At 34.7% G+C, this 27,003-nt stretch overlaps 1 protein-coding gene across 1 annotated transcript in view; it reads left to right on the top strand.

The window, feature by feature from the left end:
- Positions 1-27,003, top strand: part of Gprk1 (G protein-coupled receptor kinase 1) — a 133,047-nt gene that overhangs the window by 81,536 nt on the left and 24,508 nt on the right. Inside the window, exons 2-9 of the mRNA XM_089251231.1 lie at positions 2,455-2,531; positions 9,858-9,931; positions 14,478-14,579; positions 20,294-20,368; positions 22,522-22,583; positions 24,715-24,766; positions 24,911-25,002; positions 26,598-26,697. Coding sequence (XP_089107357.1) covers positions 2,455-2,531; positions 9,858-9,931; positions 14,478-14,579; positions 20,294-20,368; positions 22,522-22,583; positions 24,715-24,766; positions 24,911-25,002; positions 26,598-26,697 — 634 coding nt within the window. The remainder of the gene's footprint in view (positions 1-2,454; positions 2,532-9,857; positions 9,932-14,477; positions 14,580-20,293; positions 20,369-22,521; positions 22,584-24,714; positions 24,767-24,910; positions 25,003-26,597; positions 26,698-27,003) is intronic.

Below are 27,003 nucleotides of genomic sequence, written 5' to 3'. Positions count from 1 at the left end.
GTAACTGCTCCTTGTCCGAAAAACATTCTTCCACTACATCTTTTTTCATTCGTAAGACTTGCTTTAGACCAGTGTTTTTCAAATGGGGACGTATCCGAAGACTCTTTAGTCATCAATGTGGATAAAGGATTCCCGCCCTGGACAATGACATGACAGCTAGCTATATTTTGTCTAATAGCTCCTGTTTGCAGGCTACAATTTGAAAACCACTGTTTTAAGCGCAGGCAATCAGCAACCCCCCCCCCCTTTTTATGCCTTGAGCGAAAGCGTTCTGTCCAAATTTTAAAATTTATAAATATTGTAAGAGGTTACCGAAAATTTAGTGTCAACGTTCTAATCCTTGAAAATACGAACTTCTTTCTCTTATTCTTCCTGCTCTCTGTATATGAAACACGCGATATCGCAATATCTCTTCTAACATTCGAATGGGCAGCTATCCCCCCCCCCCCTCCACCCCGGGCAGTTTGGCTCGAAGCCCGAATCCAGACACGTCGAATAAGATGCGAGTAGTTATAGTGCTTACATGTATGATAGGAGTAGGGTCAGTAAGAGAAAAAAAGAGAGGGAACGGTAGAAGCGATATCGATTTGGGTATTAACTTCCTTGGATGGCAGAATGTTTGAGATGGCCTGAGAAACCTTACAGTGTACGATACCGTTCGGGGACAGTAAGTCCTGGAACTGTCCCAAAAAAAAAGTAATTTCCCTGTCAGTCAAGAGTTCTCTTTTTTTCTCCAATAAATGACGGGTGGGGGGGAAGGGCAGGAGATCAATCATCATCTTCTTTCTTATGCCATCGGAGGCTACATATATTATCAGGAAGTCATTTCGAAATGCACGAACGCTACAAGATATTTCCATTAAAGGTGGTGGAAATGAAACTGCTTCTCTAAATTTTTGGCCATAAAAAAACTTTTAAAAGAGAACTTCATTCACTGCTCCAGATTTCTAAACTTCCGAATGAAGATCACAAATATTGTTTAATTTCGCGAATTTACCCAAATGCAGTGTTCGACTTGGATGATTTCAATCCTTGAATGCAACTCCTCCAAGGTGTTAAATTGGATCGTTAATCTCTCAAGTGCTCGCGAGCACAAAATCGGACCCTAGCATCGAGCACTCTGGATACTTCAGTGAGCACCGTGATGCTCGCGAGCAACGGGGTGAAAGATTGCCTGACTTATAACAAGATTTGAAAACAATTATGTACTACATTGCAAACAGTAAATAAATTAATAAATAATTAATTAATAAAGTAAAAAGAAACGACAAATGCCATCTCCGTTGTGGAAACAGTATTTTTATTTGTATGAAAACTGAACTATAGCCGGTATGAAGGTTCATACTATCAAGAACTTGCATTGTTCGTACGGGTAATGCTGATAAGTTATTCAGTTAAAGTGATATTTTCATATGATTTCTTCCATATTTATGGAAGTTGTGAACTTCACTTGGGAATCCGGAATAATCCCCGGTAAAAGTGATGAATGTAGCTGAATTTATCAAAGTTGCCGAGACGATTCATGATTATGCATACACAAGTGGTCGTTGCCACTTTTCCTACTTCAATTGTCAAATTGATATCATGTGCCAAATCAAGAGACTTTCTGGATATTATGTCGAGGTGACTGTCATGTCTCTGTGGTATAATGGTCAGTGCTCTTGCTCGGTTTGCACGAGGTCCTGAGTTCAATTTCCGATGGAGACAACAAACTTCTCTTTCCAATTTCATCTCGGCATAATTAATGTCCAGAAAGCATCTTGATTTGATGTGTATCGTAGGCCTCCAGACCAACCATGGCCCCCGCTCTGTCCCCCCTAGGGGATATAAGCTGGTTCGTCTCAGGTGTATCGTAGGCCGAGAAAAAAACAAACATCCATCCATCCCTGTTATCACGCGTGTTCTGAATTCACGGGGAACCAGAATGTTCGCATAAAATTCCAACCCTTCCACTTCAGTTTTTGCTTTTTCCCGATGGACGGTTTAGTTGTCGTTCAAAATTGCAATGTGAATCAACGGTGATACATTTGCGAAGAGAGCTGCTTTTGTCACTAGGCGGTATATATGCACTTAAATTGAACAATCGAATGAAAGAATTAGTATCAAATTGGGAGTACTGGTTATAGGGAAAACATTATTCTGTCGCAAAACGATGCGAAACGAACTTTCTAAAACGATGAGCTTGCTTATATAATAACATTTAACTTGCTCAATAACAGTAGTTACAGTAGTAACCAAGCCAGAATCTGTCTCGCTAATCACCTTTTCTATCCCGTCTAAAAAGGTGGCGGGAAACGAAACATTAAGGAGGCACATGATATTGCATGATATAGTTTTTCACTTTGGGATAGGTTACTTTTTAGTTAGCTTGAGTGATTGATTTATTCATTCGCACAGTATTATATGAATAGTGAATTCACTCATACTTATGTATTTTTTCCTCGTCTCTTTTAGCGTCCGGAGCGTGATGCATAAGCATCTCGAAAAAATGGGCGAAGTTACCTTCGACAAGATATTCAATCAGAAACTTGGTAAGAATGCATCACATTGTAATTCATATAAAATTGTGTACATTTTCTTCGTCAGAGGGGAAAAAAAATCTGAATTTTTCAATTGCCTCTCCCCGAAGAGCAATTTTTTTTGTCTGTAATTTTTTCCTTCTATATTAGTTTATTAAAATGTCACCTCTACGGAGGGTCAATTTTTTTTTAGAAACTGGATGACCCTCTTAGAAAGATTGCACTAAACACACATTAGGAAATATACTTTCCCATAATTTTTTCAAAATAATCGTAGAAGTTGGTACAGGCGTGTCCCTCGCTTTACACGATTAATTCCTTCCACAAAATAATCGCTTAACGGGTTAAAGTTAGTTGAATTTAATTAACATAGGTGGGATGTGGGGGGTTTTCTTCAGAATTATTAGGAAAAAAAAAAACTTCCAGCAGCAAATAAATTTTTTTTAATTATTCGAACTTATTTCTTAGCCATTTTGAATTGTCTGTTGGCTGACTTTTTGCCATGCTGGACAAGCCATCCACATGGCATCTATAGTATCCGCTTATGATTGACAAAGATCCATCACAATCTATATATAAAATTGATTTTCTGTCGGTGTGTATGTTCTCTATACAAATCTGCAATTTTAGACCGATCTTCGCCAAATCTTGCATATTTACGAAACACGATCTGGATTGAACGATAGAGGCTACTTTAAAAGTTCGTCAGAGCTGGGAAAATTTCCGAAATGGGCAAAAATCTGTCGGGCAACAATGGTTCCTGGGCCTCAACAATCACTTTCGGAATGTTTACTTTGGTTCCCTAGGAATGCGTTTCAGGCATGCATATGCCTTTACAATGGTTTGTCACTTATTTAATGCTGCCAGCATTATATGAGGCTTTTTGAATAGACGTCATAATCATCATCAGCATCACTTTGAAGGACAGGCACAGGATGATCCCCATAGAAATCAATGTTGAAATTGCCAATTTTACCGTAGAAATGCAAAATTTAGAGGGGTTTTACGCCACATCAATAATATTAAAAAAATTGAAATGAGTTCTCGATTTTAAAAATATTGAGTTCTCTTAAAGATACGAAGCCCAGAAAATTAAGGAAAAAAAAAAAATTATCCGGACCTACTTTTGAGTTGGATATTTATGCAATAACATTGATTTCACAACGTTTTACTTATATGTTCTCAAGTACGAAAATGAAAATTAATGTCTCTCCGTATTGTCTTATAATATCCAACTGCTGCATCGATCCATATAGTTTAGGAAGTTTTACACAATTTATTTATTTATTTAAAAAATACAAACTACAGGCAAAAGCCCAGTTATAGTTCTCCTACCACGAGATGAGATTTGGCTACGGCACGTCATGTCACGTCAAACGATTCTATTTTATCCTAAAAGGACATGCCAATCGTGAAAGCTCAGTCACTGATGAACTTTTCTCGATGTGCAATCGTTTTACCAAAAAAAAAATTGAATAAAATCATCCGACGTGACGTGACATGACGCAGCGAAAATTCATCTCGTGGTCGGAGGACTATACAGTTTGCACATATGAATACAATATAAAGATAAAAAACATATGTATATACAAAATAAAAGTTAAAAAATATACATCATTAGTATTACTGCATCTTAGAAATCGGTACAATGGAGAATTTTTCAAAACATTAGAACGATATGGGGGAACATAAAGATTACGGCATCTAAGACTGATTCGTGGGCAATAAAAAGTAATAAGATTTAGAATATCAGGTGCACATCAATATCAAAGTGAAGAATTTTTACAAAAAACCTAGTAAGGGCCCTGAGACGGCGAGTTTCGAGGGAATCATAACTGAACGATGACCGAAGTATTTCATTTCGTAAGTAATGATCATATGACTGATGTTTCTTAAAATATACATAGGTGAAAACCTGTTTTGAACACGTTGAATTTTAACTATATTAAATAGGCAATGTGGATTCCAATTATGGGCCCATAAATTACATTGAAGAAATTCCGCAGCTTTATTCAAGCATTTTTTAAAGCAAAATAGGCAGATGGATAACTTGAACTTCAAGAACATTTTCAAAATTTCTACTGCCCATCAAAAATGAAAAAAGCGATTCATTTTTACTTTTCTTTAATTTAGATTTGTCTTTCATGAGTCGAGTGGGAAGTCGCCATATTGGTTACCCTGTCTACGGTTTGTATGTTCTCCAAGAAAGAGGGAAATATCACGTGATCCAAAAAGCCTCATATTATTATGAGTTTATGCCTTTTATAATGGTTTGTCCCTTTTTCAATCCTCCCAGTAATCGAAGAAAACCCGGACAGCGCCGGGTATTATAGCTAGTGAGCTATAATACGAATAATCCTTTCTTATTAGTTGCTTTAACCCCCCGGAAAAAGCCAGATTTACGCGAAAGAGAAAAGGAATTCCCGTGTTTTCTTTTCCACTATCGTTGTTCTTGGCCTTCGAGATGAGAGTTTTCCGAAAATTACTTCGAGACAGATGAAAATGCATTGATTTAGTACAATAAATGCAAGGACTTTTTTCATTTTTTGAGAGTTTTTTCGAGAAATAGAGGTGTGACTGTAATACAAAATTTTCGGAGAACTGGGGGAGGGGGAGGTGATTGGCTCCTCGGCTCCCCTTCTGCCTGCATATTACTTATTTGAAAAAAACCCCAATTTTCTTTTCTATTTCAATGAGAAAAAAAATGTAGTAATTTCATTTTATTGTACCAGTGCAAAAAGAGAAACTAGAATTTCGTTATTTTTTTCCTCCTTCTTCCATTTCTCTTCCTGGATAGCAGATGAAATAACAGCAGTTTTTTTGTTTCTTAATTTGAGTGAAGGAATTTTTTTTGGTCTTTCACATGTTTCAAACTCCTATAAGTTATTACAGAAGAAACACATTCTGGAGAGTATCTTTCATGACCATAGAGAATTCATTGGTTTTCTTACTCCATTTCCCCCTCCCCCATTTCTGCTTCACCTGCCCACAAAAGTCTAGACGGTCCAATTACATTTCAACAGGGATAATGATGATTGATTGGTTAGCGGCGAAAATGTTGTTACATGAACTACTCCTAGCAGACTTTAGCTGTTTAGCTGGATACTCTGTTGTGTGTGTATATGTATTGCTCTTGTAAGATATGTGTGAAAGACATGAGTGTATTTGTAGTGGTTGTGGATTGTCAAACAACCCATAGAAAACGTTTGTGTAATATTTTTTTCTTCTCTTTAAAGCCAACTAGAATGCCGGTTTCTTATTTCTTGGTGGTTACTGGAAAGGAAATGTTTCTTTTCAAAATTATATAATTTGAATGATGCTAAATATGATATATTTTCGGTAGTTGTAAACCCGTACTTTTAATATGTGTATGTTACGATAAATCGGTGATTATATCCATAATTGCCGGTTATGCATAATCACCAATCTTCTCGGTAACGTTGATATATATTTCTTTTCACTTTCACCGGTAATTATGCATAATTCCCAAATGAAAAGTTGGTAAGTATGATAAATATGTAAGTATGCTGAGAAATATTGCTTAAATTCAACCACACCAGTTTCTCCCATGTGATGGATGCACCCAAACATATTTTGCCATAAAAATTGAATGAAATGAAAATAAGTGTTATCAGGATAAAAAACGAATAAATTATCAGTCTTGTGTATAATGTTAGCTTTCTTCAAATTTATCAATATTTTGAAACACAATAAATATCACCGCCCGAATTCCTTATCCTAGACTGAAGCTTGAGCACAATGCTCAGTAAACTTAAGTAGTGTAATTCATTGACAATTTATCATATTTACCAATACTAGCTGGAAGTTACACTTGATTTTGAGTTACCACCCTTCAAAAAGCATTTAAATTAACAAATTGGTTAATGGCATGTAAAGGATATTTTTTTTCAATATTTTAATTTTTTTTGTTGTCAAAATATGTAATTTCCCCCACCAGCTGAATCAACGGATTTATCACTTTACTGTAACATATACAAAGTAAGAATATTTCAGTAGTTTTCACCGATGAGGATTAGTTTTAAAAATAAGACTATTAATTTATTTTGAAGCCATAAATTCTAGTTCTTCACTCTTTCTCTCTCTAGCGTCAAAATTTTTTGGAATGCATACTCTATGTTCTCTCAAATCTTGCACTTTCATGTGCAAGAAATGAGAGGCACAAACATTGAGTTTGAAAAATTTTGCTTTAATAGTTCGAATCGGGCAATAACGTAGACCGTAAAAACAAATAATCTGAAATACTTGTTGTGCCAAAAAATGAAGATGCGATGGATTCCAGCACAGCAGTAAAATGTTTGAAGAAATTTTGCTTGAATTGTTAATGTGTCTATGATCAGCGGAGCAGTGATTTCACTAATCCTGAGACACCAGCTATTGAAGAAACTGGTCTTTTACCAAGTTAAAGTATACCGTGGGATCAGTGCCATATTAAAAGCATCATGGGCCCCTGCATGAAGTGATTTTTCTGAGACCCTACCCTGAGATGTGGTGTGGGATGTGTCTGGGACTCCAATGTTCAATGAGGCCCTACCATTGATGTGCTGCAGCACGGTGAATTTACTTTCCACAGCTGGCAAAACAATATTGTTTCATCTGTACAAAACACTTTCTCACCATATTCAGAAACAAATTTCTTTAGTTCCTGTAGAGTCCTTTTGGCACATTAAAAATTTAATGTCACAATAATACATGAATCATTGCAATCGATACAAAAATCATTTACAGTTACTATAAGGGTATTTTCCAGGAAATTTGAAAATATTGGGGCCCTAAGGCTTTCATCTGGACCTGCTCAATCTTGATCAGATGCAGTAATTGAAAATATCCTTAAAAAATTTCTCTTCTGAGTAAGTTTTTCCCCACAAATTCAGAATTAATGTTCTGTCATCTGTAGGCAAAAATATCTAGCCAAGTACTGTATTTAGCTTTAGAAAAGCATTGCACAAAATTAAAAAAAAGTCCAAACAATTCTTTTTATTTGATGAGAACTCTCAAAATGTCCAAGAAACGCTAAAAAATCCCCCTTCTCCATTTACCAATTTTTCTCACAAGTTTCCTTCACAGACACTAATTGAGGTGATAGCTGAAGGGCTAGTATTTTTATACTCTAAAAATTAAATGTCATTTCTGATTGGTTGAAAAACCTATTAAAAATTCATTAAAAATTTCTTTTTTATCAATCAGCAACATTGATTTTTTGACAAATTGATTTTTTATCAATCAGCAACAACATTCCATTTTTAGTGCATAAACATTCTAGACCACGCTATGGATTTGTCTGTACAGAGGATAAGATTGGATGTATGGAAGATCCTCTGCACGTAGATAATTGCTTTCTCCTTTCACGTGAGACGTGAAGGTTGTCATACTCAGTCTGCTGTCGTTTTTTTTTTGTGAGTGAAGTTATGGAGCAAAATCAAATTATTTTGCTTTCATTATTGCTCTATTTGCAAGTGGAGAAATCTATTACCCCTTTAACAGCTATAATACATGTTAATATAAAACAGGTTTTGGGGGGGGGGGGTCACATACCCTTTAACATGGGAAAAAAAGTTAATATATCATTAAAAATACTATTTAACCATTGATTTGCTAGAAATGTTTTCCCCATATTTTTGATTAAATATGCTATCCTGTATGCCAACATAAAATTTTACATATCTCTAATACTTAATATTTAAAAAATTTACAAAAAATACATTAAAAACAGCTTTCACGCATGATAAAATGACATATCAAAGTAACCATACAATATTGAAACGAAAATGAAGAAAATGGTTCATTTTGTAAAATGAGCTAAATAATTTCAAATCCATACATGAATATTTGATTTATAAAAAAAAAATAATTTCATTTTGTTTTTGAATTTTTGAAAATTAATTTTTTTTTATATAAATCAAATATTGATGTATGGAATCTGAAATCTTTTAGTTCATTTTATGAAATGAACCATTTTCTTCATTTTAATTTCAATATTGTATGGTTACTTTGATGTCATGACATTTTATCATGCGCATGAGCTCTTGAAAAGCAAATTGTTTTGAACATTTTTTAAATATTAAGTATCAGAGATTTGTAAAATTTTATACTGGCGTAGGATAGCATATTTAATCAAAAATGTAGGAAAAACATTTCTAATAAATAAATGGTTAAACGGTATTGTTAATATTTTAACTTTTCCCCCTATGTTAAAGGGTATGTGACTCCCTTAATTTCATTATAAAAAGTAGGGTTTGAAAATTCTGTATATTTTGGTGGTAAATGAATGTTTTAACAAGTTGATGAAATATTTTCATAATTATTATATTCTTCTTTGGTTGAATTGTAATGTATTGTTTTTTTTCCTCAAAATTTTCTAATCAATTAGCTAGAATCTGTGTTCTTATCTTTAATAGTTATAAGACATGTCAATGGAAAAAAGGTTTAATTTCATTATAAAAATAAGGGTTGTAACTTTTGTATATTTTGGTGGCAAACAATTTTTTCTCTCATTGGCCTGCTTTTCAAAGTTTAATATTGTTTTTGTTTGTAGCATTACATGAATAAATTTTGCACTAAATTAATTTTTTTCTTAAACTCCCAGTTCCTCAAATTCACCATTAAATTCAATACAAATTTCATTCCATGCGTTTCTCATCAAGTTTCTGTTCTAGTACAGGTCTAGCTCTGATGCAATAAGCAATAGCTCTATCCAATGCAATAAAAACTTCCTTATCAATAGATATTCTTGCTAATTTTAAGCTTAAAATCTGGAGAGAAAATAAACAGAACCAAGAACTCAATTTAATAAAATAAAATGTAGAAAAAAAAACTTTTTGACAAAATACCATTCTGAGTAGCTCGGTACGGCTGAATGTCCATAGGGTATGAAAGCAGGCATTCGTCACGAATGTGTGTTCTTGGAAACGTCACGGCAGACTTGTGTTGTAGTGGCAGCGGACGGTAGCACGATGGCGACTCGTCCGTATCATCTGAAAACTACAATCCAATTGCTCACGTATTCATAGTGTGTGAAAGGAGCGTTAGAGCTCTCGTGAGAGGCGGGAATCGAAAAAACCAGTCTGAAGCGGGATTCGAATATCGAAGAAAAAAAATCTGCTTTTTATCGAAAATTATGAAATATGCAAAATATGCCTTTAAATTTTGAAAGTACGCTTGCTCTATCACGTAAAAATAGAAATATGCAAAAATAATTAATAAAAAATATGGAGAGGCATAGAAATCCGAGCCCTAATAATGATGAAATTTCATTTCTCTAGTTCTCAGCATTTTCTAATCGTACATTTCTTTGTTTCTTAATTCGTTTACTATTTTCAGGGTATCTTTTATTCAAGGACTTCTGCGAAAACGTCTTCGAGGAACCAGTGCCACAATTAAGTTTCTTCGAAGAGGTAGGTAACTTACGTTAAGTTTATTCCTATATTCTTCCCCCCACTAATACACAATCGCGCTCTTGTGTTCATTAACTTTGCTTTCATCATTTTCGTTAATCTTTTCCACAGATTCTCGCGTTAGAAGACTTTACGTTCCTCAAAAATATCATGAAATGACCGCCGAAGACAATCTTCATGAATAGAGACAAAATATCATGAATAGACTTCATTCCTGCGGAAAAAATATAATTCGCTTTAGATTTATTGGTACTTGAGGCGTTTTCTCTGTAAGAAACTTATTAATTTTGATGATTCATGATTCAGACATTAGGAATCATATCAAAGAATGCATATTACCGATTGTTTAAGCATTATTGCTTGTTGATAATACTGATGATCAAGGTGACAGATTGTAAGCAGATCTATATTCTTGATTTAATCAGTTAGAAACTGTCAATTACGGATGGTATCGTTTACTTAGGTATAAGTACGACGCTATGGATATACAGGATGACCCATAAATTCGTAAACAGTTTAAAAATTCATAAAAATTGAAAGAATTGGTATATTTGAATGAGGTTTGCGAAAAAGTTGTTCCCACAAGAGGGGATTTTTTTTTGTACAGAAAGAAAATAAGTTAACATTTTTGTTTTTTGTAGATTGTACGAAAGCGAATCACTGTAAAAAGGCAACTCAGATTTCTATAAAATATTGGGTGTACGATATTTATATCATTTCTGAACTTTAATCCTGTTATTGGCACTTACATGAGGTTTTCATTGTGAAGTTGATATTCTTGAGTAAAGTACCAGAGATGCCAAGTATTCTAATTTAGCTGGGACCCACGTTATTGGCAAAATCTGGGTCCCCTTTGAGTGAAAGTGTCCCTCTCGAAAAAAGTTGAAGTATGCCATTCCCCTCCCCCCCCGTCATTCACTGGTATCCCTATCAATCAAATAAATAGTATAAATAATTCATTTTTAAAAACCTGTCAATGAAATTCAATGTATACATATTTGTGTTGTATGTCTGTGTCGTCATCGTGACAACAGAGTTTTTTTTTTCAAAGAGATAGCCTACTCAAAGTTGGAAACCTTAGAAAATCGTATTTAGCCGATTACCACTGCGCAATCGCGGGTGGTAAAAAATTTTCGAAGAAAAATTAAACATAATACCGGAAACCTGAAAAGGAGGACAAAAAGGTCAATTTTCCGAAATGTAAGAGGACGCATGAGATCACATCAAAAAGAAGCACGGTTGGCAACCCTATGTTAGAGTAATACTTTGTTTCGTGCCATGCTGGTGCTACCATCTTTCATACATATTTTGAGTGAAAATGTGCGAATTTCTGTATTTTCATTTTGCTTGTTCTTTGTTTCGTTTATGAGTTTTGTGTTGAAGAATGTGAGTACTACGTTAATTAAGTTGTTTTATTTTCTGTAAGCTGTTTTTTTTGTCTTTGTACTGCTGTAATATTTCACTTAAATGGCCACCTCCATCTCTTTTCCGTCGAAGTAAAGTAAATTTTCTGTATTGTGTCCTGCTGAATAAGTCATAGAACGGATTACCATATAATTTATCGGTCATTCAATCAAATTTAAATGCTTCTGAATTGTTATCCCTAATATTAACGACTTGGTAAGAATAATGACTACGTAATTTTTTCCTTCCTGGTATGGTGTTTCGCGTGAGCATATTCAGACGCAGATAATTTTGTTTTCTAGCCTAAAAGATGAATGGCGTCATTTCACTTCGCATTCATTTGGGTTCATTAAGCTTTCCCACCCTCCTGCTCCTCCTCATCTCAGTACTAGAATACTTGGCATTTTTATGCGCTTTAGGTGCGTATATGCTCAGACTTATTTGCAGACTTATGTTATTGTGCGTTGAATCATCCAACAGTTGGAATTCTCTTTATTCCCTCGATTATATTCATGAAGTTCATTGACCTTTTTTTTTTTAAGAGTTCGACGTCCAGAACATGTTATTTACTTGATATCCCGTTGCTTTAGCTCACTCGGACCCCAAGTTGAGTTGAATGCTTGCCAATGGATTTCCCCTTTTTTCCAAACATATATTTTATATACAAAAAAAAATGAAACCTTTTTTTTTTTATCCTAGGCGGTCGCGTTCCGTTTGCTTTTATGTAAATCGACCAGATCAATTTCCATCCATTTCAAAGAGCTTCACGTTTCGTTTAACATTCAGGAAATTGATGGAATTTTTCAGCGCATTCATTTTGATATTGTCACTTTTGCCGTTGTCGGTCTTCATATGTATATATATATATATATATATATTTTTTTTTTTTTTTCGCCCTCACACTCTTTCTTCCTCTCCGTCTACATCCCACGTTTCAGAGAAGCTTTGCTTGTTTTTAAAAGCCCTTTTATTATATACCGAATTCCCAATAACGATCATAGGAGCAATTTTATGGAGAAAGTCCTCTTCAAAGTGTACGATCCTATTTCGTTCCTTTGTGTGCGAGAAAACTATATGCGGGTCATATAGTATTGACGGGATCTGGAATTAATCGGCGTCTTCAGTTTCGCAGCGACAATAAAGCTTTGATCTTTTTTCTCATCATACACTACACAAGGAATTTTATTTCCGCATACATAATAATAATAATTTTTTTTTTGACACCAAAAGTTTAGCGTCTAATTTTTTATTAGTCTCATATTATTTATGAGGTTATTTTTGTTGCACTGATTCCCTTATTTTCAAAACTGTAGCAGTGTTTCAAAGACTGTACACCAAGGAATCTCTCGGAAAATTGATTGGATCTTTCACTACAAGGAGGGTATAAAAAGGTCTTGTTTAGGAAAAAACTAAAGTGGACGGACACCGACGCCATTCCTGTTCATCCATCTCCTAGGAAAAAAAAAATTCCAGTCTTAGTTTATGGTGCATGTGAAATCATGAGTATGGCTTCCTTTGTCAAGTACAGTACCTTCATTGAGGTTAGTTTTGAGTAGAATGGCAAATAGAGTAGACTCTCTAACTAATTTGGTGCATATCAGACTAAGATTATATGGTCTATTACCGGAATTGCCTATACGGTTTATTATTGGAGGCGGTTGAAAGAAACCCATTTAAATAATGCAAACTTCTGTTCATGGATACACACAAGCGGGGCATTTGTCCTCTGTGATTTTTTGGGGGGGGGGGCGCTTCCAGAACATTGGAATAATGAAATATCTTTGACCTTAGTCACAGAGCCCCCAATTTATGCTTTTTCCAGGATCCCCCCATATTTATAGTCGAGTCTTGGACATACAGTAACGTGTTTTCCTCTTCCACACACGAAGGGAGCGAGAGCCAGCCTTAAAACGCCGGATTACTGGACTGTCAGATTATAGTCTACTGTAGATACAGTAAAAGTCCGATATGACGAGTACGGCACATAGCAGTAGTCTCACTATAACGAGTGACTTGCAAGTGATTGTGAAACAGTTAATGGTGAAGATACAAAAAATATTCGGTTATAGCCAGTTGAAAATTAGGAAGCATTCGTCCAAAAAATTCTCAAAAAGGTCACTCTTTCCTTCTTTCTCTTCAAGAATTGAACATGATGATTTATTTATAATACATGTTTATTCGAGGTAATTTTAACAACTTACTCTGAGGTACTTGTACCAAAAAATAGACACAGAAAAGTAAAAATTTTTAACTTTTCCCCCCTTTCATCATACACATTGGGATACGTGATGATTTTATTTGACTTTTGTCTCTCCCAGTGACTAAGTGACCACTGGACCAGAACTTGCAGTTCAAAGGCGTTTCCGAATGACTGAAAAAAAAGTCCTGCTAAAAAAAAGTTTCCCATTAGCGGAAAAGTGTTGATGAGCTCATATAGCCATGGAAGTGAGCAGTGATATAGTAATTAATACTTTTAATTGCTTAGTTGGTCAAGTAAATCTCTTTGATAATACGAAATTTTATGCAAAAATGTCCTATATATAATCAACGGTTGTGAGACAAAAGATAAATTTGAAGACCCGAGTCCTGCTCATTTGTTAATATTAGAATGGAATGACTCAAAAGAAACGATTATAATGCCGGTGAAGCTTGAATTTTCTACAATTTATTACCTGACTGAACAAAAAACTGATATTCGCTTGTAACAAGAAGTTGTAACGACAATTTTCCTAGTGATTGTGAATTGTCTGTCGTTGTAACGGATTTCTACTGTAGCTATATGGGCGATAGGCAGACACTATAGGAGAGCGCTGAATTCACCCTTTATCGCGTTTGACCTTTCATTGAACATAATGGGTTGGGAGTGGAAACTCGAATCTCCATGTCATGCATTCGATGACCAAGTAAATTTTTGTATCTGTGAGAATGAGTTGAATGAATTAGTCACGAAAACGAGAGAGGAATCGTGGTTTAGCGTGCGTCTCATTGCGTCTTTGATTAGAATCCCATTGCGACGAGAATCGTTGGTGCATCGAATTCTGTGAGACATAGAAATCCACGGTAACGTTTTACTTTTTTTCAGTCATTGAATGGTGCCGGTGCTATATATTTAACGTGCGTATCTGTCTTTCTTCGTTTGCAGATAAAAAATTACGAGAAACTTGAAACGGTTGAAGAAAGGAGGCAAGCGGCCCGGGAAATATACGATAACTTCATCATGAAGGAATTACTCTCGCACACTCACGTAAGTATTTTTTGAAATGATTTATATTAATTATTAGAGATTTTCATGTTGCTGTGGATAGCGTTCCGACAAATTGTGCTGAAAATCCGTACGGATTTCGCTCTAATTTTTACTTGACGTTATTTCTCCCAGGTGGTACTTCACTAATAGAAATATAGGTAGGTTTTGGTCCTGAAAAACCATCTTATTCATTTCCTGGATATTTTTTTTTACACCAGTGAATTACAACTTTAATCATTGATTAATATGAAAAATATATTGCTATAATTTTATGTGAAACTTTTCACGCAAAAACAAAACAGTATAAGCAACTTGACAGAACACGCTGGCATTGTTCTGGGCGTGCGTGTATGTTTTTTGCGGCATATTTTTCTTATCAGAAATCCTAGCCCCCAAATGACCCAGTTCTGACCTTGTCCTTCTGCAAGTAGATTTTGATGATATCAAAAAAAATTTTCCTCTTGATCGGCGGAAGTAGAAAATGGGACGTGTTTGTGTGTGTATACGTCCATCCGCCTATACTATGTGTATGCAGTCTGCCTGGCGCTGTTGTACATGAAAAGGCTTTTAGAGTTTGTTTTCGAACTTCCTGAATTTATTCCTGAAGGGCGGGGCAGATCTTGACAATTCGCGTCAGCTTCAACCGGAGCCCAGAGGACCATATACATTTTTTTTTTCTATCGCATGGTGCGAAGAAACTCTTTTACCCCCACCGTCGATAAAATACTCGCAAGACTAGCATTACTCGTGATTTTTTGCTTTGTCAGCAGTTTTCTTTATCCGTTGTTATGTTTAAATTATGACTATGGGGGGGGGGGAACAAAACAGCCTTTCTCAAGTCATTGGAGTTTGAGACTGCTGATGTAAATAAGCGTAAATATTGAACAAATGGGCAATTTCCGAATGTTAAATTTCGCCTAGTTTCTGACGCTCTTAAGTTCGCAACACCAAGTTCGATATTGTTTAATGTGGAGATATATTTTTTGATGCCCCTATTTTTCAGTCGGAAAAAATTTGCCGATCTGAAATTTTAGAAGAGTTAGTCAACGGTAGAACGTCGCTACAACGATAACGATATTTTTTCAAATCTTGTTTAGAATTACCTATAGTCAAATGTTAAACTCTTCTCGATGCAACGATATCCCATGCTACGATATAAATCCCTCTATAACTATATTTTCTAAAGAATTTTTGAAACTGCTACAAATGAACGCTATTTTATTATATATCGGTCAAAACAGACCAATATATTTTAAACAGTTTTTGTTCTTTCGTGGGTGTTTATCGGTATTTTGCACCATCTACCAGCCGAAAGAGGTGCCGCTTTGGTGGTCGAGTGGTCATAGCGACGAACTCGCATTGTGAGGTCCCGAGTTCGATCCCCATCGGCGCCGTAGTTGTGGTTGGCTGAAGTTGGCTGCTTGTGGTGCCCAACTTTGAAGGCGCGAATGCGAGCCGTGTTTTCCCCGTTACACCCGTGTTTGTACTCGATTTGAAAGAAAAGAAAGCCGAAAGTGGTAATTGATGTGCTACAAAGCTGTTTTGAGTGTAGCATACAAAAGCATTGTGCGGTGAAGCACTTTAGAAAGAAAAATAACCAACTGAATTTCATTCATTAACAGTTATTGAATAAAATTCATTAATTTCAAATCAGTCACAATTGTTTTTTGCTGCGACGTAGTTACAAATAGATTTTATGTTGGTACCAACAAAACGCAAGTTCAGGATCGATGCCAACAGCATGAATTTGGTGGCGCCCATGGATATAATATAACACCATTAAAATCTTATGTATATACAGTATATATATAATACTATATCTATATAACGATAACTCCCTCTGCAACGATATTTTTTCGTGGACCGCAGAACATCGTTTTTTCGAGGTTTCATTGTAATGTTCAAATCGTGTTTGTTTTGTGTCGATTTGTAAAGCTGTCTTCCTTGGAGCACCGTTATTAGCCGGCGCATATTTCTGCGGCATTTCTTTCGGCAGTTGCCGCAATGCAGTCGCAAGTAACGTTTCGAAATGTTTCGGTCGAAGCGGTAATAGTTACACGTATAATAATAGCATTGCTTTACGGTTAAATGGTTGTTTACGGTCTACACGGGCATATTCCACTGGAGCCTGCACAACTTATGCTACAGACAACTGCCATAGCTGAATAAGCATTCGATGATGGCACACGCCATCGTGTACCCTTGGGGTTCATTTATAGGACGGAGAGTAAATATTAACGAACAAGCGACGGTGATCACTTCGCGCGTGACTTGCTTAGGTGATCACTTGATGGTGCTCGCCTATCCCCCCCCCCAAATTTCTTAGAGGATGAAGATACCATTTCCATCTCCCGTCTTTACACTATTAATTTCATTAGTCACGAGGCTAACGTCTCCACCGTCGACAAATTATTTAGTCGCTTTAATTGGTCATTATAAGTAATGATATTCACTGCGCTCGGTTGCATTTCGCGAATTCATATCAGTTTTGTGGATCCGCAAATAAGGGAGTTCATCCTCCAATTAAGATAATGAAATTAAGCCCTTATCCGTCTCTTCTGGAGGATTGATTTTGTTCGCACTTGGCTTCTTATGTAAATTCTCGGAAAATGCTGGTAGGAATAATGTGTTTATTAGGAATCGCAGAATCATCGGGGAAGATGTGGGTGCTTTCATCTTTTGTGGAGATGAATTGCTCTTGACGTGTAGTACATTGATTTGAGGTTGTTTTATTTATTTATTTTTTTTTTTCTTTTTGGATGTTTTCATTGGAATGCCGGGGGTGGGACGCGAAGACATCTTTATTCGAAGAATGGTTTTCCGATCCATCGCTATCATTGAATGCGAAATCTGAGCCTCCTGTCTCAATAATGAAAATATTCTGAACGTGGTGGATGAGTTAGGATTTTTTTTCTTTAACATTATCAAATGTGCATGCAGCATAAAACTTAAGCTTGATGGGAGGGAAAAAATCAAACAAAATATTTTAGGAGAGCCACTGAATTGCTGATCGATTTCTTGACCATTTTTGCTTTTGATGATCATGATTATTTGACGTCGATATGTCGGGTGCAGTGCTAAGGTGACTTTCTTTTACTAAATGCCCATTAATGTCGGTTTTGAATCGAAATAATTTGATTTTTCCTGCTATCCAGGTCCGCAACTGCGGGGAAGATGGCGGGTATAGTGCCCCGGCCGGGTGCCGTTCCAGGGGAAGTGGGGAAGGGCGCAAATGTGACACGAAAATGCATGTTTTGCCCGGCTGATTATTGTGATTAAAAACCAGCAAAAATTCAAGCCGAAAGATATGAACAACTCTTTTTGTAGTCAATATCGATTCGGATGAACCAGTTCACTTCTGTTGAAATGAGAGATTTTCTCCTACAGGATCTCTCTAATAGACAGGACAAACATCTTGACAAATTCGTTATGTTCGACTTCAATCGCGAATGTATGTTCCGACGCGTGTATGTCGAAAGTGGGAGGGGATCGAGTGACATTCTGAATAATAGGTGTGAACATTCACCCACTTTTACTTTGCGGAACAAATAAATGATGGTTACTGGGAAAAAAAAAAGATAATTTTTCCCACAGTTGGCCATCACTGCTCCTCCTGACAGGCCATAAAATGTTGGTTCCCACCAGCGTGAAATTGATCTGTTATTAGTCGCAACTTCATTTTTACCCTCGGTGTCTGCTTCCCGTCGCCATTCCTTATTTTCAGCCCATTTCCTCCGTGGGCCATTAATCCTCCATGAGCTATTGCCGTGTACGTGTGTATGTATGTGTATACGTACGTGAGCGTATATATTTTCTCGTCATTTCGATAGGCAGATATGAGGAGTGGCAAATTCCATCTTTCATCTATTGCTTCTCTTATCGATCGCATCGCATATTTGGGCAATCTCCATTGCTGAAGTGATTTAGTCGCATCTAATTTTGCTTCTTCTGCAGTTCCTTTTCTTTAAAGGAATAAAAAGATTACGAAATAAATAAAAATCAACGTTATATAAACGCAGTGCTTCTCGGATACTAAAGTATCGGAAACAAAGTTTGGAAAAGGACTCCAGTGTGAAATTTGTTTGTAATTATTACGGAAAATGGGGAAATTTCCAAAAGTCATCACCAAAAAGACGTTTTTATTTGCACATTTTCTTGACTATTTTTGTTCTGCTCATGGGAAAAAAGAATAAATCTATATTTTTATTGCACAGTCATTTTGAATTCTTATGGCATGGTTTTATATATTGCATAGGTGCCAGTGCTTCCGATTTTTTAGCCTTATAAAATTCATCGAGTCGGAAATCAGATTCTTCTGCTTTTTTTATGTTTATAAAAAAAATAATGATTTTTTTAGAAAAATAATTTTTTATGTTCGTGTATATAAAATTAAAAATCTCCTAAGAAAATCCCCTAGTCCTTACTTTTTTCCTTAAAAATATTCTGATATAGTATCAGACTTCTTTTCTTGTCACTTTTCTTCAAAATAGTACTGGAGTGTCCCAAAAATGATGAAAACAATAATTCATTTTGGACTACCTGTGTCGTTTTCTATGAAAAGTTATTTTTATGCCAAATTTTAAGCGAAATTTGTGTGATGTTCCAAATGCGGTTGCAAAAAGTTAGCAAATTCACTAAAGCTTCAAGAGTAGGATTAATTGAAAATACGGGAAAGAAATGGGACAATTTTTAGAAAATAAAAGTTGGGAAAGGGCCAGAATTACAGGAGAATATGAGAATGTCCCGGAAAAACAGGTCATATGGTTATCCCTAAAAATCCCAGATTTTTCTTTTACCTGTATGACATATTTTTTTCAGCAGCAAAATGTTTCGTCACATGATAAGCTGCAGATTTTTTTAGTCTGGAATTGAATTGGCACCTGTAATATTGCCTTCAATGCACTAAATCTCTTAACCCTTTAAGCGGTTTTTAAAATTTCCCTGATCCGCATTATAACTGCCACACTGGAAATCACTAAACCTTCTAGCAATTGCAATCTATGTTAAACATTTTTTTTTCCTGATTGAGAGCTGATAAATGCTCCCCCAACACATTAAAAAAAACAAGGAAGAGGGAAAAACTATCATTTTCTGTTATTTATACTATGCACCATAATACTATACTTCCTGGAAGGGCAAAGAAAACAATCTTCTCTTCCCACTTTCTGTTTCCAGACTTTGAACCAAAGCTGACTCTGCTCACTGGCAGTTGATTAAAAGGACGGGATGGGAAGGAAAACATGCTATCAGGAGAAGAAAACTTTCTAACCTATGTGGGTAGATAAAATATCAAATATTTGATCATAGGTGTATATGTTCTTAGAGGCCTATCTTAGGAAGAGGGGGAAGGTTTTAGCTGGCTATAGCCCAGAATAGCGAATTTGGAGAATGGATGGTCTAGAATGCGGGAAAGGTAGAAAAACCACAAATTTGCCTCAATATGTTTCTGTCCAGGTCTAGCATGCTTATGAAGTTGCTATTCATTTCACTCATAGCCCAGATCTCAGACACTGTTCACTTCGCAAAAGGCACTAAGGTTTGAACATAGACATAATACAAATAAAAATGACAGCCATTTTTAGCTGTGAGTAACTTTTCAATTTTCTGCATTTCAGTTACGTTAAAGACCAATTTTGTATTTGTAGCCTTCGTGCTTGCATTTTCCTTGTATTTCCAGACTTCTTGTTGATTTATATGATTTTCTTCTACTTTAGGACTATTCCAAAGAGGCTGTGAGTCATGTACAGAAATACTTGATGAAAAACGAAGTTCCAGTTAATTTATTTCAGGTAAAAAAGAGCTATGTTTGTGCTTGAAGAGTTATTAATTTAAAATTTTTTGTATGCCAAAATTGGTGATAAACAAAAAAAATGATGAGAAAAAAAATATATGCACATTTCATGTCGGTGTTGAACTGCATAGGAAGTGGTTTATGATTCGAAACCTTGGAAAAGAGATGTAACTTACCTGAAACCAAAGTGTTCAAAATAACTCCATTTGGAACTTAGATTTATTAACTATGTGCATATTTTATGGATCTCTTGTTTTTTTATTTGAATTAATTTCAATCAAGCTTCTTGATTGCGGGAAAAAAAGATTCTGAGGTTCAGAACTCTTTGATATGTTGGAAAATTAATATTTTTTTAAACATAAAGTGGGAAATTTTTAAATTTTTCTACAGTTTTTTGCATGCCCATAAATCATTCTAAAAATTCACCTGTATAGCATTAAGGTTACTACATTGAAAATGTCATTTTCGAAGAAAATATAGAGTTATATTTTTTTATGAAAGCCCCACTCTTTGTGATTCTAAAACAGGCCTTGTTTTGTTTATACAACACTCAAAATCGAAATTAAGTCTCTTTAGTTTTTACGTGCAAGTAATCCATGAATAAAAACTTCAAACACGTTTAATGAAGAATGTTATTTTTGACATTTTACTTGAGTTTAAAGTACTATATACAAAAATCTACTCATTATATCATCACAAAATTTTGATACAATATTTTGCTATTTATTACCAAGATTATGATCCAAAATCTAAGGTTTATCATATATTTGTCAAAGTATAGTGCTTTATAGACAAAACGTGGAATGAAATTTCAAAAAATTCACATATAGAAATTTTTTGCAACCACATTTGGAACATCACTCAAATTTTGCTTAAAATTTGACGTAAAAAATAACTTTTCGTAGAAAACGACATAGGTAGTCCAAAATGAATTACTGTTTCCATCATTTTTGGGACACTCCAGTACTGTTTTGAAGAAAAGTGACAAGAAAGGAAGTCTGATACCTTATCAGAATATTTTGAAGGAAAAAGTAAACTTTCTTGTACAGCAGCGGTTATCAATCGGTGCTCCGCGGAGCCTTTGGGGCCCCATGTGCACTTCCTAGGGGCTCCGTGGCGAAAATAAAATAAATCAGTAAATTTGATAGATAAATAAAAAAAAGACCTACAGGATTCCACCATAAAAATTTATGCAAAAAAGGACTCCTAGAGTCAAACAGGGCCCCGCAATCGGAATTATATTCTGAAAAGGGCTCTGCGAGTCATAAAAGGTTGGGAACCGCTGATGTACAGGATGTGTAGAAAAGTCCATTGGACATAAACAACATGCAAATGGGAGGAGCTACAGCTGTGTAACTTAAATATTGATATGAGGAAGTGGTTAAGCCCAATCAGATGAAACAAACAGCAGCAAATGGAATAATAATTGAGGGGGGGGGGGAGATATAAAAATGAACTTTTTGTTATGCCCTCCCTTAATCAGAAAAATTTGAATCCGTAACATTTGTAATTCTATTATACTAAAAGAAATTTACTCCAGAATATTTGGGTAAAATTTTTCTGAAACATCAGTTTGTGAAATTATTGATTTGTGCTATTTTTAAATGATAATATAAACAAGTTTTCAAAAAAAAGATTGTTGTGAAAAGTGCAAAACAAATTGAAATAATTTAAATTATATCAACATCTCTGAGAATCTTTATCCAAATGTTATAGTGCCAGTTTATTTAAAAAATAGACAGGACTAAATTTTACTGATCGATCACTACTTTTTGAATTGGGGGTATATAATAGTTATGATTTTTATACTCCCCACGAAAAAAATTTTATTTTATGCATTTCTTTGATAGTCACTTTTCAAAAAAATTATCTAAGGGTTATATTATCTGGATATTATGTATAAGGGGTGTCTATCTTGTTTTTACAAGTTATATCATATTGAAAGTCCTTTCTTGTGTACCCTGTAGACCTATATTTTTTACAATGCACTAGTAATGATCAGCTCTATGTTTTTTTATATTTCTTCAAAAAAAAAAAGATCATGTGTTCGGTCTATGATACATCAAAAGATTTACAGTAAACTAAAAAAACATCATTGCTCTAATTTTGTGCTGCAAAACAAGAGTTAATACATTTTTTTTTAATTTTCAGCCATATATAGAAGAAATTTTTAGTCTACTAAGGGGAGAAATATTTAATAAATTTATTGAAAGGTTAGTGTAATGTCTATTGTTTCTCTTTTTCTCTTAGAAACTATATTTTTCTCATTATAAGTTGCTTGTAGTTTTACTTCATTTATTTGCAATAACACTAGACATCCATTCATCATAAACATGTAACTCGCCAAGAATTACAAAATCCACATAAGTCATCAATCATCACAAACATATTTGATAATTGTGGAACTGAGATCATGATAATGCACAAAACTACACATTTGTTGTTTTGCCCAATGTTGTCCACACTGTTGTTCTTTCCATTCTAGTTAAAAACAATACAGTATAGGGATTTAGTCATTAGATAAAGAATCATGTACTAAAATGAAATTAATATTCATGGTTAGTAGGCACACAGAAGTATCTGATTTAGATATACAGATTGTTTTTTTATAAAGACTTCCATCATTCCACGGAAAAGGTTATATTGGGAGTTTAAAAAAACCATTCGGATTTCAGAGCTGAGTTTGGATGTTGTATTGTACAATCTGTGCAAGGTTGTTATATTGGATGAAATACGGGGTGAACAGAAAAAAACATCTGGAGTAATCGTACTGGTCATTATAATCTAATGGTTTCTATAATGCTCAGTCATTATAATGTTTATTTACTGTACAAGTAAATTCAGTCAGATTAAAATTTTAGTTTGAATTGAGAATGTAGATTAACAATTAAAAGCGATGTCTTGGCTATATAAAAACACCAAAGAGGATTATAGATTATACCTTGTAGAAACTCATTTATTCACATGAAATTCAAGTTAAATACAGTGGTTTTTCTGGTATGCAACTACTCATCTTAACAATACTTCAAAGTTCTTTTTGTGACCTTGAAGCTGATTGTCCACTGGTAGCTACTATGAGCGATAACAAGTCGTATGTGTGTGTGTGTGTGCAAGACTGCTATAGGGATGAACCTCCCATAATGGACACAGTCCTAGTTAGCAGACAATTTCTTAGAAATGTCAAGGGCTTCTATGTATTTTACTACCAATTAACAGACAAAATTTTCTGTCCAAGGTCTTGTCCATTATCGAGAGGTCCCACAGTAGTAGTCTTGGGTATACACAACTTGTTATTACTCATAGTAGTTTCCAGTGGAGCAACCAGCGTGAAAGGCAACATTTTAAATGAAATAATAATAATAATAATAATGTGATCAGCACGTATTCCCAAGAGATCGTTACGATCTGTCCAGGGAATTTGTTAGTGTTTTTTTTTTCTCAAACCGAGCACAACTAAGGTCTATTGCCAGGCAATTTACTACCTAGTGAGTTGTGCCGGAAGTGTAAGTGCGTGTACTTAACAGTCTGAGTGCGTATCTTGTGTTGTGTATGATTTTTCAGTGCTGCCATCTATATATCAGAACGGAAGTGAGTGATGTGTAGTGACTAAATATTTGTACTGTTTCTAGGACTGCTCCTCTCTGTGGCGAGACTTTTTAACGGGGAGATCGGCTGGCATTTGTGCCTTGAAGTTGGGAACCACAGAAAACCAACTTCAGCCGACCACCACTGTGGCGATGGTGGGGCTCGAACCCGGATCCTCGCGATGCGAGTCCGTCACTATGACCACTCGACCACCACAGCGGCAATTTGTTAGTGTTAGTAGACATCCATGCCCGACTCGGGATTCGAACCCAGACCTGCACAGTCAGAAGCTAGTTCCCTAACCACTGGACTGCCAGGCGACTGTTCAGTGGTTAGGGAACTTCAGAATAATTACATAATTCTGAATGTAAAATCATATTCAGTTAAATAAAAAAAAAATTGACATATAAAGTCACCTCTCTGCAATGAAGTCACATCGTTCCATCCAAAAATACTTGAATTAGAAAATTCTTTAGGAGAAATAAAATATCAGTGTCAGTAAATTAACAGAAAATGCCAGTGCTCCTGTAATATTTTTATTTTATAGAAAAAGTTTTGTACAAATGCTATTGTAATTGAAATATAAGAAAAAAAAAATTTGCCATACACAAGGAATTTTTTTGTCTTCTGAATAATTTACATTGAGACTGTCTGTCAAATGTGAAATATTTTCAGATTTGCTAGAAAGCATTGTATTGTTGTTCACAGCTATTAAATAGAATTTACAATTTGTATTTCTAATTTTTTTTGTATTCGCAGTGAAAAATACACAAGGTTTTGCCAATGGAAAAATTTAGAGCTTAACATACAAGTAAGTAATTTATTGAAACATCATACTAACAAATATTACTTGAATACATATATGCGGGCTATTATGCTTACATGACATTTGCTTAAGTTCTTGAAAGAGCATTTTCATGTCTCATTTAAAACAAATGTTATTTTTCTATCACAGCTTACAATGAATGACTTCAGTGTTCATCGAATAATTGGACGGGGAGGGTTTGGAGAAGTGTATGGGTGTCGGAAAGCAGACACTGGAAAAATGTGAGTTTCTTGTTTTTCAGTAGTTGCTTGTATTGCAAGCAGTTTATATTAAACTGAAGATGGGAATCCAGCCGAATCAAAGAAACTTACATACGTAGAATTAAAGAAGTTTTTGAAATTAAAATATTAATGATAAATTAAAAAATTATCCTGCAATTATTTACCCTTATGTTCTCTTCAGAATGCCTTTAAATTTTATGGTAATTAATGCTTGGGAACATGCTAAACTTATGCAAAAGCTTGTCTAGACAAGTGTTATCCATTTATGTTTTTAGAAGCTATATATTTTACTAGCATTATATATAGTGAAACCTCACTATAACTATACTCACAATATAATGGTAAATCTCCTCTACAACAATATTTTTTCAAATCTTGTTCTGTATTAAGTAGTTTAATGTTAAACTCCCCCCTTGATACAAAAATAATATTCCCTTTACCACAATAAGGCCCTCTTTAAAAATATTTTTTGAATATATTTTGTGAAACCACTTCAATGATATTTATATGCCATTCAAAATCACCTTGGATATATATTTCTAAATTCCTCATCAGTGTTTGTTCTTTGGAGGATGTTTAATAACATTGGTATTTTGCAATATCTACTGTCCGAAAGTGTAAATGAAGCTGTAGTGAAGCTACTTTCTGTGCAGTACAGTAAACCACTTTAGAGTGTGGGAACAACTTAAATTGACAACTAAAACTGATTTCATGAATCAGTTGATGAGTTATAACTTTTTGTTGTGAATAAATGCCTATCAACGTGGAATTCATGGTGGTACCAACAATACCAATTTGGAAGAGATGCCAGAGAAACAGCATGTATTTGGTAGCGACAGATGATAATGCTATTTCTTAATATAACGATAACCTCTCTACAACGATATTTTTTTTTGGTCTGCAGAGTATTGAGATATTGAAGTGTTACTGTGAAAAGTAGAGTCCTGATTATCCACACTAATGGGAATTGAATATGCCCCAAGTAAGACTTGAATGGGAGAAATTAAGTTTTTGCTAAAGGATTATTTTAAATTGCTATATAATGTGATTGGCATGCTAAATGAATGTGTTGTGAATGAAGAACACATTAAATTATACAAAGTTACATTAAGTAAATTACTTTACTCACAAGTTTTAACATTTTGTAGATTACTATATATATTTTGGAAAATAATTTGTCTGTCATTTGAACCACTCTATATTTTACATAATGTGTCAAACTCTTGCTGCATGCTGCGGTGGTACTTGAATCAGTTTGCCTTGACTTAAAACATATATATATTGCTTGTAGTTTTAATGTTTTATTGCAACTAATTTTTTTCATCAATTTATGGAAAGTACCCTTTAGACAACCCAAAACTTTGTCAGATAAAAAAACCACACACACAAGAATTGGGAGACTAATGAACTATCAAACATTAGATTTACTGGGTTTGTTGATCTCGAACAGGGTGCTGTTGACTTGACATTATGTGATAGATGTTTCCTTAACTATTTTGTTCGAGCCTAATTTTGGCACATTTTTTTTCTCATTCTGATTCTATCTTGCTATATTTTGCAATATTTTGAGTTTTTTTTTTTTTTTGACTACACAGGTATGCTATGAAGTGTCTAGATAAGAAGCGAATAAAAATGAAGCAAGGGGAAACACTTGCTTTAAATGAGAGAATTATGCTGTCTCTCGTCAGCACAGGAGTACGTGACATTTCAATTTTATTTTTCTTGGAAACATAGACCATTTCCCGAATGTTTCGCTCCATAATGCAACTGATATGCGTTTGACCTACTTTCACTGATGTTATTTGTTATTCTGTGTCATTATCTTTTATTTGACCAAGTATTTAAGCAATCAATGTTTTTATGAAATTGTCATTTCAATTTTCTAGAAATGAAAGTTTCATGAAATAATTGATAATTCATTCCATTTGATGTAAATTACAAGTGATATTGATGTAATAGTATATTTTTTGTCAACCTTTTTTTAAATATTGAAGTAAGCAA

The sequence above is a fragment of the Pholcus phalangioides genome, unplaced genomic scaffold (assembly GCF_987345545.1).
Source record: "Pholcus phalangioides strain wild (caught in Gottingen) unplaced genomic scaffold, Ppha-v1.0 ptg000024l_1, whole genome shotgun sequence".
In the NCBI taxonomy this organism is placed as follows: Eukaryota; Metazoa; Arthropoda; class Arachnida; order Araneae; family Pholcidae; genus Pholcus; species Pholcus phalangioides.
The sequence above is the reverse complement of the archived record's forward strand: the minus strand, read 5'-3'. Positions and strand labels throughout refer to the sequence as shown.